This window comes from Semicossyphus pulcher, unplaced genomic scaffold, assembly GCF_022749685.1.
Source record: "Semicossyphus pulcher isolate SPU_LCO1_2020_fin unplaced genomic scaffold, fSemPul1.0.p SCAF_4, whole genome shotgun sequence".
NCBI lineage: Eukaryota > Metazoa > Chordata > Actinopteri > Labriformes > Labridae > Semicossyphus > Semicossyphus pulcher.
Window position 1 is genome coordinate 18,400,764 of NW_027211715.1, and position 17,297 is coordinate 18,418,060.

Here is a 17,297-nt window from a genome sequence, read left to right on the forward strand (position 1 = left end):
GGGGTGAGATGGTTTGGGATGTGGATGAAAGAGATAAATGGATGGAGGACGAGGGTTTGATGTCGCACGGATTACAACAAGCCCATCTGAGGGACAACCCATGCTTGATCTTGAGCTTTGTGTTTCCTGGAACGGTGCCTTGAATTCCCTTGACTCCTGCCCCTTACCTTCACCCCTAACATGTCACACACACACACATACATATACACACACTCTGATCTCACTCCAAACCCCACTCCATCTTTTGATCCTGACCACGTTTTGAGCATCAGCAGTGTGACAGGTTTTGATGGTGAATTAGTTGAGTTAAGGCAGTCGTTTTCTCTAACACACACACACACACACACACACACACACACACACACACACAATAGGCTGATTAATAGCCCGACATTAAAGCAGAGGAGCATCAAGGCTGAGCAGCTGTGGTTGTGTGACTTAATCAAACTCTCAGATACTTTGAATTAAACCCTCAATGACACATTATGATCGCCAGAATGGACACTTTGTCACAGGGAAGCTTCTAGATTATCTTTATACCTTTTTCAAACATTATCTTATATATCATCTCTCAGTCTTTAATATTTGGTGAGGAAACTATCAAACCAGAGGACGAACTATGTGTCCTCGAACTTTTTTGTGTGTTTTGAATCATGCAGCAGGTAATGTACTTTACTTTTCATTAAATCATTAGTTGCCTTTCTGTTTAGCTACCTTTCTCCGGCGCCTCTGATCCGTTAATCTGTTTAAATGTTTACCTGTGTTTGTTATAGGATTGGAGTCAGCGTCGCTCCGTGCTGCTTACTCCACAGAAGCCCTTTATCAGGAGCCTCGGCGGGCGCGAAGCGTGATGCTGGTTCAGACGTAATGATGGTTAATGAGGAAGTTGGCAGCCATGTAATATCTGTCTGCAGCTCTGCCAAGGCGGAGGTGAGCGGTTCACACTGAGGACAGAGGCTTCAAATCTGAATCAAGACACATTTGGGCGTGTGTGTGGTCTTAATCTGTCTGAATTCAGGAGCAGAGTCGGTTTTATTAAGATTATATGAAGGAATTTAATTTGAGCAATTTAACTTATTATCGACATAGAGTGTCTTATTCACACATTAGCCTCAGGCAGCTAGTAGGCTACTTAGCTAGCTTGTTTAGCAGTTAACTGATGGCACAACATTTCAAATTCATAACATTAAAAAAGGCAAAACAGCTTTAATAAAAACTGTACTTTTATGTGGTTATTATGCTGAAATATGGGTATTTGGGGAGGAGGCCTGTCAAAATTTGCGTGGAAGACAGGAAGTGACTGGTCCCAACAAAGAAAAAGTTCAAAGAAATCAGGATTTCTAGTTTATCATTTGTTTAATGTATGCATTAAATACTTTTATAAGAAGTTCAATGATATAATGTGTTAAATGTGTGTATAATCTAAAATCCCTGCGAGTCTTGCTCCTTACAGGTTGGAGGTTACTTCACAGAGGGGCGGAGTCACCAAGGTGTGTCTGTAATGGGAGCAAACTGTCTTTTGACCACACACAGAGATATAGAGCTCTTTGTTTGTTGTTGTGTTTGTGATATCATTTTGGAAAGGAATAAACCACCAATTTTCTTTGCAAATACATCTCTGGAAACCAAGGTGCGTCGAGACACCCCCATTCGGCCTTCACAGTGAGCATTGGAAATTAAGCACGAAACAACTCTCGCCACCACACGTCCTTCTGAAGCCTCAATAATGGCATGTTTTTCACTTTAGTTTGTGTAGGAACAAAACACATTGATGATTGTTTTAACTTTAGACCGAGCTAACCAGTGTTCCTCTTTTTCCATTGTTTTTGCTAAGCTAATAGCCTCCTAGCTTTACATTCAACAGACATCACAGCTTCAGTGCTATAAGCTAACGTCAGTGAGTTTAGCTGCTTTAGTAGGCTCTACAAGTCTCTGACCTCTACTCGAAGGTTGAATATCAAACCTAAAAAGATAACACATAAATTTTTGACTTAAGACATAAAAACAGCAAATTAACTTACAGAAAATAGTCCTAGATCTTAACTATTGCATATGTATAATGTAAAGCAGTGATGCAAAGTCACTTCACTTACTAGTAACTTTGCAGATTTAGATTATTAATACAGAATATAATCAGCAAATCAATTATGATATGATAGATTAAACTGTGTAAAGTAGTATATTGTACACTGTGGTGTTGCTATTTTTACGTAAGGGTCTGGCCTCTGCCACATTGCTGCAAAGAAAATAAATGGGCCGTATAACCTGAAGAATCTGCATTGTTTGGGTTTCTCCATCATTTATTCAGGCTGTCTCTTTAATATGTCACTTGTCCATGAATAGTCACTTCACAGTCTTATAGGAAACACTTTTATAAAAGCTTGTGTTTTAATCTCCGAGGTCAAGAGCAAACAGAAGTCTTTAAGCCGACGTGAACAGGAAGTTTTTAAATTGCTCCATGGAATTGGAACACTTGTCGAGTTTATGTTCCCTCTAAGAGCCAGTCACTCAAAAATGCCACATTACCTTCCTCCAAACTTCTGTGCTTCTTCACTGTGAAACAAACGCTGTGCACCGAGCTGCTGTTGTGTTATGAAAGCACAGAGTGAAGGGTAAAAACCTCACCTTCCTGCCCTGTTGTTGTCTTCCATAAATTAGACAATGTGGGGTTTTATAGTCGCTCCTCTCCTGCATGCTCTCTGCCTCGATGTTTATTACCCCTCCGCTATTGATATTAAAATGCAGGAGGGGCTTGATGCATTTTTCTGTCATCTCTCTTTCTGACTTTAATAATACTATAAAGCTTCCTGCTGTGGACAGAGAGAAGGAGGGAGGGAGGGGGGGTTGAGGGGGTGAATAAATTATGAAAAAGAGGTTAATATATGGTATTGGTATATATCACATCCAAACTAAGCCAGATCGCCTTTAGGTTTTAAACATTCAGCCTTTTAAAGGAAGGAGTCAAGCAGGGTCAGATCCATCTCATTTTACTGCTGCGGCCCCTCCTCCTTTCATGTGCACGCTCATCTGCTGAGCTCCCAAACATCTCATCTCATCATCGCTGCGCGGGGCTGTGGATCCTGTAGTTCTGTTTTTGTGTGTGCAGAAGCAAGCAAGAGCCACGGTAATCAATAACCCTTCTATCAACTGCATTTAGGCTTTGATTTCAACCCGAACCCAACCTTTTACCTCCTCTGTTCTGTTCCCGCTCTGCTCTGCTGTTAGCATACAGCTTACAGGAAGAATCTGGAGAAGATCCAGCACTTGCCAGTCACATAGTTTTAATTCACTCAGCTGACACGCTGCTGTCAGTGAAGTGGGAAGATTCACGCCTCGCTTTCACTGGGAAATCTTCACTTTAAGACAAGAGAGTTGCTTAATGTTATTTGTTAGCAATACAATGGGCTTCAGGTCAGCTAACTATTAATCCTATTCTTATATGTAAATAGCAAATGTAGCACGAAAGCATACACTGATTATTTAAGTTTTCTTTCTTTTGAGAGAGCATCAACTCCAGGCTCCTGAAGACACTTCTCATTAGATCAAACTCGGACAGTATCACATCAATAACAGCTCATTTGGATTTTTCATTCATTATTTAAAAAAAAGCAAAAGTTTTTTTATTAATGAAAAAATTTGCTAATTTGATAAAGGTCATGCTTTCCCAGCATGCTTTAGGCAGCATGCAGGCAGGTCACTTTGAGTCAACTGGATCATATAACTGATTCATGTATTTTCTATCCAGAGAGATTCCTATGTTTGTGTCTAATCGAATCTAATTTAATAAGAATAATAATTTGAGAATATATTCCTACATCACATTTCTTGTGACAGTACAGCCTTTATACGCCTCACCGGTGTGTTTAGAAGACACGAATACCTTCCTCAGGATGATATTAAAATCTAAATCGAGCCTTTAGTCAGGCAGCTTTGGCTGGACTGTTGTGCTACACTAGTTATTTGAGTCAAATGAGCCCATTACAGCCAAAGGGCCGTGACAAAGCGTCGGTATTTGACGACCTGGGATGAGAACGCGCTGCTTATTACCGCCTCGCGCTCGCAGCACCAGGGCCAGGTTCAATCAGGGGAATTGGAAAATATCATTTCTGACGGGAATAGATTTGGTTTGTTCAACCAATCTCTTCTACTAATTACCCAAATGGACAGGAGCTGTCAGGAGACAATAACTATTCCCTAATAGAATTTGCCCCCCAAGTGCAATTTAATTTTCTCCTCCGTGCTCTGTGCTCAGGTTTCTGCCTCTCTCCCTCTCTCTGCTCCTCCGCTGCTCCGGACCAAATGCTCAGGGACACGGAGCCTCTGCCACCTCGTGTTGTTTTTGTCACTGGATGTTTGGAGAAAGTGTGGACTGACTGTTGCTGTTTGTTTCCCTGAGAGCTCCGGCTCATCCCGCTGACTGGAAAAACTGTGAGCTGCATGGAGGAGAAGAGGAGGAGGAGGAAGAAGAGGGAGAGAGGAGACATCCGCCTCAGCTGGAGTGATTAGGTAGGTCTACACGGTGGTGTTGATAGCTGCAGAAAATGCACAGTTTCCTGCAGCCACTGAGATGTAATGCATTTAGTTTTTAAGTGATCACAACAGGGGATTGTAAGTGTTGCTTATGCAGCTATTTGCACATAAAATGCACGTGCTATTGACGTCATTCAAGTCGTGTTTTCACCATTTGCTCTTGTGCAGCTTTGATGTTTAGCTTTATTTCTGAGAGTTTGATTGACGTCTTTAAAAATTGAAATAATGTCCAAACTTTTAATAAATACATCCTGTATTTACACTCATAAAAATAATGAATGTAAGGCATTGAATGTTTGGTGTTTTTGGCCCATAATAAACCAGCAGGCTGCAGAGTTGTGTTTATGTATGATGCTCCATAAAAGCCTGCTCCTCCCGCACACATGGACGTATTTCTGTATTTTTGACTTCCTGCTCTGTATGATGGATCTGTGAATCTCACATGTCAATGAGCTCGTGCACTGAAATATTAGATCTAATTAGAGGTGGCTGGGTCACCGCGTGGCAAAGGAGTCGCCCTCCGCTTGAATTATTGCTCGCGAGCTGCTTCCTCTGCAGCTTTTTCCCCTCCATACAGCAAAGCACCTTCTTATAGACAACGATCAGTCATTCCACCTCCCTCACAAAGTGCTTTAGTTTTATTATTTCATCATCATTTTATTTTCCTTCCCTTACTGTTCCCTTTTTTTTAGTTGGCTTCATTGTTTAAGTAAAAACTGACATGGTGTTAGATTAAATTAGATTTACGCATGAGGAAATGCGTAAGGAGATTTGTGCGTAATTTTGATTTTTAGAAATTGTCGCCTAACTTTTCCAAACACAACCTCACATCTTTTAAATATTTTCTTTCATCTTATGCAATAAAAAACGCCTTCCGGATCCATATTTGGAGTGTTTCGCAGATCATTTATTCATTCCCACATTTCTTTCACTCTCATTTAGCCGCGTAAAAACGCAGCACATCATTCAGTGTCCCACTGATCCAGATGCGCGTGCTCACATCTTTTCTCTTTTCTGCATTTTGCATCCGTCAATTATTCTAATTGTGTTGCCCTTTGCTGACAGGTTAAGAGCATTTTTATCTGCATTGTTTTCCAGGGCAGCTAAAGCCTCTCGATTCCAACAATCAGAGTAATTGAATAGTTGAATAAATTGAATGATCTTGAGGGGAAAAGTGTGTAATGAAAATAAAGTGGGAGCAGATGATTCTCTTGGCGCACATGCAGGAAATGAAAGGATGGATGGAGGGATGGACGGATGGATGGATGGATGGATGGAGGGGACACCTGGCCTTCAGACTGCAGCTTTGAATCGGTTGGATAAAATTCCTGTAATATCCCAGCCTGCTTTTTTTAATCAGCTTGATGTGCGTTTTCATTTTACTAAATTACATTTGAAACATTACCCACACTGAGAGGAGGATTATGGGATTTCGGGTCCCTGCAGTATATAAACGGTGCGCAACAATAGAATAAAGAGTCCGGAGTTGGAAATACGGGAAAAGACGTGAGGATAGATCAGCGTCATGTAGGAGAGAAGATGTTGGACACATTCACGCAAAATCCCGTTTATTTCCTGAAGCACGAAGTTCCCCTCGTAAGGGAACTACTTTTTTGTTATTTGTATACACACTGCAATTAAATGACACAGTTGTGTTTTTTCTTTACAATATATTTTTGGATAAATTCAAAAAATATTTTGTCACCTTATATTTGTGTGAGTGTAACACTAAACCTAGGCCTCTATTTATCATTATTATTACCCTAACTAGTATAGTGCAAGAGAGTTCCGTTGGACTGGTTCAGTAAAAATGATAAGAAATAAATCAAATCTAATAAAAATGACTGAAAATAAATTATAAATCTGACAAAAACATTTAACCAAATTTCTCTTTCAAAGTAAAATGTGTGTGCCTGTCATGTTGTACCCGGCTGATCTTGTGCAGATGTGTTGTGAGCTGCACACGGACTCACTGTTGATTGAAACATCCCGCGTTGTTTTGCAGGCGGACGCGCGGGAGAGAGAAAAAAATGCCACTGTGCGCTTTTCCTTCCGCGCTTGAGGTAAATTGGAAGCGAAGATTGAGTTCATCTAGCTTGAACTAGCGGCCCTCCGGGGGGAATATCTTATCCGTGAGAGCAGCCTCGCAGACGATGGGCTTTGAAATGAAGAGTGTCAGGAGGACTGCGCCCGGACTCCTAATCCCACCTGTCACTGAGAGGAACGGCTGCATGGGTGCTGCCACCCTGCCTGCCGGGGAGAGCGTGCAGGTCAGACAGGAGAAGGTGCGCTGGATTTCACTCAGACATGAGCCCAATAATGTCACTTTTGCTCACATAGCTGTGAGTGACAGCTTAGTTTGGCACTTTCCTACAGAAAAGTAAACTGATACAAGATGGGCCTTTTGGGTGATAAAATCCGGTAACTATACATTTTTATTTCCCAAATATTTAAGGAAATCTTATTGGTTGTATTTCATGTTTCGTTTGCGCGTATCATCCCTGTCAGCCTTGATTCTTCTTCCATCAATAACTAGAGAAAAACGCATTAAACGTATAAAACTTAAATATTTGGTTATATTTCGTCCAAAGACTCTTATTTTGAAAAGGCATTTGCTCAACACTCAAACTGCCTGAGTGTGTGTCTGGACAGGACAACCCTCATCCTCGCGTCCTAATGTTTCTTGTCCTTAGTTTCCTAACTAATAAAAGTAAAATGTTTCTGTTCCTCGTTTCCCCGGCTGCATGGGACCCTCCTGCTGGCCCGGGACCCCTCTGGAGGCCACTGCAGTGAGCTATTTATGGTCTCCACAGGAACCAGGTCCCGCCTCTCCGGAGACATTTTCATAAACCGTGTCAGACGCCCCCTCTCCTTTCTCCTCCTCGCTTCTACACCTACATGGAGGATGCTTTTCCGCCTCGGGGGGCCTCCTCTTCCTGCGCTCCTATTGGCCCCCGGCGCGCTTCTGCCGCGGTGACGTCACGCCCCGCCGCCCCTGCAGCGCTGAATGGACAGAGCAGCCTGTCTGATTCACTCCAAACCTGCTCAGCACGGCGCGGCACGGACATCACCCCGGGAATAGAGACCTAACAGGGATAGAGGGAGCTGCAGCAGAGAGGAGCGAGGCCTCAACATCAGCACCATCATACTTTTTTTTTTTCTCCACGAGACGGGACGGGGGAGTGCGCCCACCGTGTTGCGGGTGTATGCGCGTGCGTTTGTCTCCCGGTTTGGATCACGATGATGCAAAGTGCGGCGGTCCTACCGACAGAGAGTCCTGTTAAGAGTTTACCGGAGATTCTCGGAGTGCCACTGCAACGTAAGACATTTTTTTACGCCTCCTTTTTCTGTCGTTTATTGATATGGAACCAGTTGGCTCGTACATCCTGTGCTGCAGGGTTCCTCTGTAGAGAGAGGGGGTTTATGTTCAGGAACTCGGCCGAGGAAGAGGAGAGGAGAGGAGGATGAAGCTCTATGTCTTAAATTGTCACGTACAGGCCAGTGATGTGTCATACTGCTTATATTTCAACGAGCAAAAAGGCGCTTTTAATGATACAGATATTTGGTCTGAAAGCCAAGAACGACCTATCTACCGATCTAATCTTTGCATCCTCACAGGGCTGTAGGATGGATTCTACTACGCAAAGGATGCCACTTTATTATAAATTCTATTTAAAAGAAAAAACGAAAAAAGAAAATTAATATTATTTAAAGCAACAGTGTCTATTTTTCCGGTCTGGTTTCAAACTTTGCTGCATCCTCCGGCAGGTTGTTTCTCACAGTGAGCCTCCAGGCAGCTGTTAATGTGTAAACGCGCATCGTGGTCAGAGATCAGACGCAGTTGTCATCACCCATCAGACAAACCCACCCTGACTTTGATTGACACTCATTAAAGCCTCGTAGATGATATTTTTTCGTTTCTGCCTCTGAAGTAAGGCCTAGATGTGTTCTCATGTCTCACTTTTCAGGGTGATTTAAATGATTATACTCAAGATCTCTTCAGAGTAAGATCAAAATATTTATTACAGTTCCCCCCCCCCCCAGCATCTTATTGCATTTTGAACCTGCCAGCATCAAAGGCGAGAATCTGCTTACATCTGTTCGCCCCGGAGTGTTAATCTGTGCCAGGCCCTTTATAATCTGCTCGTGCAACCAAGATAGAAGTGCAACGGGATACATCTCTGCTCTGACCTAATTATTTACAGGCGAGTTAGTTAAAATGTACAGATGGGCCAAGTCTAATAGGCTGTACCCCAAAACAAAATAATCCAGCAAAATGGGATAATTCAGTTAGATAATTACTAGACTGGTCCTTGCTTTCAAAACATGGAGATTAAAACGTTAGGTCCTGTTTTTTTGTACTTTATAACATGCAAGTAGCTTATACATGACCTAAAAAATACAAAATAAGATAAGGCATAATGTCTCACATTATCGTTGCTATTTTACAAACAAAAATACAAGTGAAACAGGAGAACTACCTGGTGTCATTTTAGAGTCCCAAACCTGACTGAAGGAAAAAAAAGGGACTATATGTGGTCGGCTTATGCTCTTTAATTTTATAAATCGAGGCAGATTAAAAGATTGGATAAAGATCCTGCCACTCAGCCCCCCCGCCGTACCCAGGATTTAAATCTGGATTATTCCAGGAATAAAAGCAACAGATAATTTATCTTAACATGTTTTAATATATCTTGGACAGAGTGCAGTGCTGACTCAGGGCGATTACATCCAAACCCTATAACCTGCAGGCTGTTAGTCTGCGAGACAAAGTGTTTACTTCACGTTTAATTACCACAAATCATTGCACAATTGGAAGTATGAGAGGCTGCCAGACTGCACTTCTTCTTCTACCAAAACGAAAAAAAAGGGCCCGTTAAAGCTGTCTGAAAATAAACGTGCTCCACTTCCGGTCTGGAAAGACGGAGGTGATGAGACTGAATGTGGTGGAGAGAGGAGAGCGGTGGCAACAGATACACAGATATGAAGCACGAGGTTTACTCTCTCTCTCTCTCTCTCTCTCTCTCTCTCTCTCTCTCTCTCTCTCTCTCTCTATTTCTCTCTCTCTCTCTCTCTCTCTCTCTCTCTCTCACACACACACACACACACACACACACACACACACACACAGGTCTGTCGTTGCCAAGATCGTGTTGCTTTCCTTTCAGCACCACTTCTCCTCGGTCTGCTTTGTCCACACACACACTTATCTCCACAAATTTAAAACAGCTCCCATTTATAAAACAAACAAACAAACAAACACAATGCACAGAATCAAGTGCAATCCATTTTTATAATTCCACTCTTTGTTCTTTTACCATCCCTACATGGATTCACTTTCTATGGAGGTGAAAGAAAAAACTCACCATAGACTCCTCTCTCGCTGTGTGTGCATGTTCTTACTCGGTCAATGCGTGTTGTTTTTTTTGTAAATTAATAAGAAGAAGAAGAATCAAAATTTTGATTGTTAATTTCCCTGAGCTACTTGGTACATAAAACGTATTTAATTTTAATAACCCACTGTACTAAAAAACAATAGCAAAGAAAATGATCACACGTTGCCAACATTTTTTAAGGTTTAAAAATGCGTTTTAAAAAAGATAACCAAAAGAGGTGTCGCGTTGTGTACAGACTGCCTTGAACTCAATGTTGTAGAATCTAAAACCTTCGTATTTTTAGTTTGCTGTAATGAGTGGGCTATTATAGAATAAGGCATCTTTTTGACCAGGTTTTCACGATTAGCTGATTTTACCGCAGCTCGTGTGTGTATGTGTATATGGTGTTTTGCTCCGTCCACTTCTCCTCGGTATTGATTTTTCATTATCGGATATCATGTGGACGTTTGACTAAGAGAAGTCGCCAAAGGACAGTTAGTCAAATCGCATTATTATTTACAGAATATTTGAGGAAGATTAAAATTAATCGGTTTTTTGATGTAAAGCCGAGGCCATTTCTAACAACCAACACGTGTTGGTTCTCTGTGTAATAGAATTAAAAATGATTTTTATTATGATACATGGAAGAAACTTTAATAGCCTATATAAAATAACCCAGCTGCAGCACCACGTACATTGTGTTTTCCTTTATATAAATCGACTAAATTATTGTATTTGGTTGTTTATGAAAGGGCCCAGTTCTGAGGAGAAATAAATAGCCTATATTTTTTATGGATCAACAATTTACGTTAATTCATGAATGTATCTATTATTTGGGCTAATAATATGGGGTTTACTTTAATAGTCTAGATATATATGGCGCTGCTGAATTTGGTTATAACTTACCTGTTAGTAATAGTCTTCTTTATGATCCCATGTTTCTGCACGTGCACATGTGGTCTGCTGCTGCTCCCCGGTTTGTGTTTTTACCACCGCCAAAATGAAATTTAATCTCGTCTTGACCCTGATTTACATCCAGCAGCCACACACCTGCTAACACTTATGCTGCCATGCTTCCTAGAAAAACTTCAATAGAGACGATCAGGCTTCAGAGGAACACAACTGGCCAACGAAATAAAGAGAAATAATGATTTTTTAAAAGAATCGAAAACCTCTGCACTGCTGGGAAACAGCTCAGAGTTCAGCACCTCGGACAGTTGCGGAGACATTCAGGAAGCCCTTCAATATAAACGTAGACCGATTTACTTTATGTTATATTTATGTTGTTTATTTACTTTATATATATTATTAAAATAAAAATCTATTACGTAATTTACCGAGAAAAAAGTGGGTAAAAAATAACATTTGAAAAAAATAGGTAGTAGAATATAATTCATTAGGTTAGTCTGACAGCTAAAGTAGTTAGACCTACAAAACATTTTTACATATGTGTTCACATATAATAATACAAAATTAAAAACTAAAAATTAAAAACTAATATTCATAAAACGGCCAACATATTTCACTATCAAACGTTTTAATGTAGAAAATACGCATCCCATCCTATTTGAGTTATTGTTCTGTTCCAGACTGAACTGCGAGCTATTACATGATGGAGTTCAAATCAATTGCTTTTATATGCAATATTTGTGATATGTGTGATGCATAAAAAAGTTAACCAAACAAAAATGAACTGAAACACGCATTTCTACGGATAAGGGTTGGTCAGTGTTACCTGTCGTTGTATGTGACCCGGTGCTCCGGTCTGTCTCCCCGCAGAGATCCCTCAGTGTGCCGGCTGCAGTCAGCACATCCTGGACAAGTTCATCCTGAAGGTGCTGGACAGACACTGGCACTCGAAGTGCCTCAAGTGCGCCGACTGCCACACTCCTCTGGCGGACAAATGTTTCTCCCGGGCAGGAAGCGTCTACTGCAAGGAGGATTTCTTCAAGTCAGTGCACATTTTGTCATTGCGTTTGTCTCTATGATTTGGCTGTTTTGGGGTTTACACAGTTACGCAGGCTTCCTTTCTTTCTCTCTTTTTTAACTGCGTAGCTTGCTGGTCTTGGTTCTGAGAGCTAACACGAATAATGTCGACGGTTTTACTCGATAATATCCAACATTTTGGTTCCTTAACAACTAATTTGGGTGGTGTTAGAAGAAAATATGTCAAAGCTATTGTACAATTCGTAAAAAATTTTTATATTTAAAAGCTGGTTATAGCCAATTTTATGTGGTAAAATTGCTAGCAACATTGAGACTAAATTGTTAGCTTACCTGTTTCGTAGTTGCTGTTAGCATAAAATCAGCGTTTCTTCGTGGTATCAGTTCAGTCATTTTAGTTAATGACTAAAGTTAATTCGTTAATTAAGATGTATTATTTTTTAGATTTTGAAGCGAAATATTCATATATGAGCTAGTTAATTGGTAATATTAAATTTAATATAATTATATATACATATATATACACACACACACACACACATATATATAGTTAATAATCATGCTGGTTGTATTAATAATATTCGTAATAGGGCCTTCACATTCACATTTTTACAGGCTTTTTAGTCTTTTACTGCAGACATGAGAAAGAACAATTGAAAGAACTGCTTAAGAAACCTTTCTTTCTTTCTTTCTTTCTTTCCTACGATTTGATTCCCGAGGCATTACAGAAGAAAATTGAGTTTGACTTTTATCCAAAACAGGATCAGCAGATCCGGGCCTTTTTTCCTAAATCATGTTTGAAAGGTTTTAATGCTCAGAGCTTGAATGGGACCTAAAGAGCTCTGGAGTCTCACTGGGGTCTAACTGTGTTAGGCGACCCAGGGGACAGCAGGGGGGATGTTTGCATGTTCAAACTGTGGTGGGGGCCACGTGTGACTGGAGACCATGAACATGCTTAAACACAGAAATAGACAGACACACAGATTCAGTGGAGTGTGCTTCCCAGCAGTGATTTGGAGGCCTCACCTTGCTCTTTTTATTTCTATGGGCTGGCTGTGTGATTTAAAGCTCTCCTGAGTCAGTGTTTTATTGGTTCTCCTCAGGGTGTGTTTACTGTGAGCACCCCTCCTCCTCCTCTTCCTCTTTCTCTTCTTCTTCCTCTTCCTCCTCCTCTTTAGCTCTCAGTACTTCATCTGCAAACACATAAACATGCAAACATGCACACACTCTCTCTCACACACACTCATACAGTGCATTGATCCTCTCCATCCATCAGCCTGAGACAGGTCTATCGTTAACAGAAATGCATTCCAGTGCTGATTTTATCCTCTACAACAGCTGGAGCTTAGACTATTAATACAGACACTGTGCCATCATTCTTGGCTGCAGCTGAAGAAATAGCTGTCTAGCATGTGAAATTTTAATCTCAGCTCGTCTCACCATCTCCATCAGACTGTAAAATGGGTTTAAATAAGAGAAGGATGTCATTCACCCTGCGGTGTCTTTTGCATTAAATGTTCTAATGCCAGCTCTCGTCTTTATGTTCTCCTGCAGGCGTTTTGGAACAAAATGTGCGTCGTGCCAGCAGGGGATCCCTCCCACGCAGGTTGTGCGGAAGGCGCAGGACTTTGTGTATCACCTGCACTGCTTTGCCTGTATCATGTGCAGCCGACAGCTGGCAACCGGGGACGAGTTTTACCTCATGGAGGATGGGAGGCTGGTGTGCAAGGTGGATTATGAGACGGCAAAACAAAACGGTAGGTCACCATTCATTTAAAGAAAAAGAGAAAGAACATAAGCTTATTTTAAACTAAAATCCAGTCAATTTAAAAGAAAAACAAGGGTTATAACTTTACTTAGTATTTGATAAAATAATCCTAACTTGTTTTGATCCTGTCAGACACAGGCTGTGTGGTTCAGTGCTCTGGCTTGTCTTCCTTAAAAAGACGACACAAGACTCGCCACAAATACTTCTTTATATATTTACTTCAATGGAAAGACCTTACTTTTTTAGTGTCTCTTTAATACACTATAGCCAGCTTTAATATATGATACAACAATTATTACTTGTTTTACCCATGCAGTCAGAGAAGCACCTCTGTGGTTCTCTGGCTTTCCTTGTGCTTCAGATTCACAGCAGAGGACATGACAGCTCTGTGCTCTGTGTAATGCAGTGAAATGACTTCTGACTGTGGATCTATGTTGTTTGTCGTCTGGGTGTGGATGCTGCCTCTCTCCCTCCCTCTCTTCTGAGATTTCCATGCATCTCTGATTGATTATGTAAAGCGAAGCAATGCTCTTATATGGTGCGGCCCCAATAACTCTGCTCCTCTGGCACTGCTGGGTAGATTTATGTCCTCTGCTGTGGGAGCGGGACGGATGCACAAGGACAATAATACGCTTCCATACATGACCATTCACTTCATCTAACGCACATATACTCACCGCAAAGGCCAAGGGGGCACTGCCTGTTAAGGTAACCTGACGAATGTAAGAAGAAGTCACTCACACTTGTGATGATGTTTTTTTCAGACGACTCCGAGGCGGGGACCAAGCGGCCGAGGACCACCATCACAGCCAAGCAGCTAGAGACCCTCAAAAGTGCCTATAAGAACTCGCCTAAGCCGGCACGCCACGTCAGAGAGCAGCTGTCCTCGGAGACGGGGCTGGACATGAGAGTAGTACAGGTAGAGGGTTTTTTTTTTTTTTCATTCAGGTGACTCCAGGTGTTTGTAATCCTGCAAGATGCTCTCTGGCATCTCTGGCTTGTCCTAAACGCAGGACTGTTGTTTGTGAAATCAGCAAAAACACAACCTCTTATCCTCCTGATTTCAGCATCTTTAAACTAGCTACCACATTTAAAGGGGCCGTATTTTTTAAATGGATATTCTCATATTTTGCATGGGTTTCACATGTTTGGGTTTGTTCTGAAAAGTGAAAACTGCATAATTCCGTGTTTTTCCGGAGTTAAATTTCTAAAAAGGTCGCCTCTGAAATGGGCCATTCAGAACAGCTGCAGGTTTCTACGTAGAACCTTAATTTTGCTGAAATCGACCAATCATCATTCCCTGCCATTCACCTCAGGCTGCCTTCTTGCTCGAGCTTGTAGTCAAGTCATCAAGATTTCAATGTACCATTCCGATACCTCCTGGCGATTCTGCCTCGTACATGTAAGGCCAAATAACCGAGAGCAGCCATGTTTTCTACAACTTCGGAGGGACAGTGCAGTGTGGCCACTCCCCCTTGTCGGATCGCACACGTGGGGGAGCGGCCCCGCAGTCACTCCAGTTACTGTCAGCCAATCGTGGCTAAGGTCTAACCTTTGAATGGCTAAACGGCTTGTTCATTTCAGGAGGAAGGAGAGGCTGCGAAAAATAAATTTAAATATGTATACAATTTTTAAAATAGAACAAACTTTACCAACGTGATTCAAAAACACATTAGAATAATAGAAAATTGATTGCATAGCTAAAATATGTCCCCTTTAATATCTAAACTTGATCACACATGTAAAACTGGCACTCAGGCCTTCATTATTTGGATTTTAAGACTGGAGCAGCTTTAAAGATTGTATTTAATAAAAAAAGACAATTCAATGACTTGCCTCAAATAACTCTTGAAGTTCGTATATCTACTTACTCTATTTAATTGTTGTGATGCCCATTTTTATACTCTGTAATCAGCTGCAATCCCTCTTGTTTTTTCTGTTGATCTGATAATGAATTGTGAATCTATTTGCAATAGAATTTTTCCTCTCTTCACTTTATCATTCAATTTATTACTGTAAGAGGCACTTTGTTAGTATAGAGTAGGTTGGGATTTTAACATCAAATGTCTGGTAAAAGTGCACACTGTTTTGAGTCAAAGAAAATAGTTAATGAAGAGATAACAGTTTAAACAAAAGCCTTAAATAAATCAGATTAAACTGAAAAAAAGAAACGGTTATAAATGATGATTAGTATGATTATTAGTTAGAGTACTATTTAATTAGTTGAGTTTTTAGCAGTAATTAACAAATTACGTGCTAACTCTTATTTTCTCTGTCAGGTTTGGTTCCAGAACCGGCGAGCAAAGGAGAAGCGTCTAAAGAAAGATGCAGGGCGACATCGCTGGACTCAGTTTTATAAAAGCGTCAAACGCAACCGAGGAGGAACCAAAGTGGAGAAGGAAAGCTCGGCCGACGACGCCGGACTCAGCGACAGTGAGCTGAGCTTCAGAGGTACGCGTCGCGTGGATAAGTTCAAACAACATGTCCGTTATTGCTTCAGAGAGATTCCTGAAAGGGAATTGTCAGTCGTGCTGTGGTGCTAATGGAGTTAAAGGAGCCAACAAGCTGCTAAATGACATGTTTCTGTGCACAGCAGCAATTGAATGTGTCTTTGTGGCATTTCAGTTGTTTTCTTGTGCTGTAGCGAACTGTTTCAGACAAATCACAAACGGCATTCTCATTTCACATTCCCCTCACACCTCCTCGTGACGCATCCTCCTGCCTCAGTTTGTCTCAGTGATGGAGCTTATTGGAAACGAGAGAGGAGCCTTAGTGGGATGCAAACGACATTTTAGACATCCCTATGTTATTTAATGCTCACAAAGCCCGTTTTGGATAGTCATAAAAGTCTTCCAGCCACTTTTAAAAAGAGGGCCATTTTTATGAGAAATGAAAACATGGTGACAGAAACTCTATAAAGCATGTGAGGCTTTTAGCCAATTAGAGAGAAAGTGCTGTGGGGCTTTGTTGTTATTGAATCCACCCGGGGGAGGGATTGAGATGGAAACAAATATTTTGTGCTGCAGTGATTGCACACATACAGACCTCCTTTGTTACAGAAAAACGCATCATTTCTCACCAACAAATGCTTATTAAACACTTTGGTCGCTCCGTGGTCCACTTACTGTACCTTCTTTAAATCCACATAATGTTGCCACAATAAATCTCACCCATAAAAGCACTTAACTGTATTGAAATATAACAACTCTTTAATGCTCCTGCAGCTGACAGCGCTGTTGATGTTAACTTTTTATACCTCTCATGCTAAGTGACGGTCTCTCTCCTCCGCAGACGACCAGGTCCTGTCAGATCTCGGACACACCAACGGGCTTTACGGGAGCGTGGGCGATGTGACCAACAGCGCGGTGCTGAACGGCGGCTTCTCCGTTGACGCGGCGGGACAGCCTTACCACGACATCCGAGCAGGAAGCCCCTACGGTCTCCCTCAGTCGCCCTCCTCCATCACCTCTCTGCCCGGCCACACCCCTCTCCTCAACAACCTGGGCTTCAGCATGGACAGTCTGGTGGTGCAGGGCGGGCCAGGCGGCGTTGGACAGGCGCTGAGGGCCATGGCAGGGGGCCCCACTTCAGACCTCTCCACAGGCAGCAGTACGGGATACCCTGACTTCCCCACCAGCCCCGCCTCATGGCTGGACGAGATGGACCATTCCCAGTTTTGA

At 41.7% G+C, this 17,297-nt stretch overlaps 1 protein-coding gene across 1 annotated transcript; it reads left to right on the plus strand.

Moving 5' to 3' along the window:
* Window positions 1-7,770: 7,770 nt before the first annotated feature.
* lhx4 (LIM homeobox 4) lies at window positions 7,771-17,297 on the plus strand. The gene is made up of 6 exons (XM_069680414.1): window positions 7,771-7,849; window positions 11,685-11,856; window positions 13,404-13,606; window positions 14,382-14,536; window positions 15,897-16,068; window positions 16,909-17,297. The coding sequence occupies exons 1-6, from the start codon at window positions 7,771-7,773 to the stop codon at window positions 17,295-17,297; spliced, it is 1,170 nt and encodes a 389-aa protein (XP_069536515.1).

Bases quoted from the DNA above. Each gene is read 5' to 3' on its own strand.
- lhx4 (XM_069680414.1), top strand. From the start codon at position 7,771: ATGATGCAAAGTGCGGCGGTCCTACCGACAGAGAGTCCTGTTAAGAGT. The intron at 11,857-13,403 runs GTCAGTGCACAT...GTTCTCCTGCAG, and splicing joins TGCAAGGAGGATTTCTTCAA to GCGTTTTGGAACAAAATGTG. The intron at 16,069-16,908 runs GTACGCGTCGCG...TCTCCTCCGCAG, and splicing joins CAGTGAGCTGAGCTTCAGAG to ACGACCAGGTCCTGTCAGAT.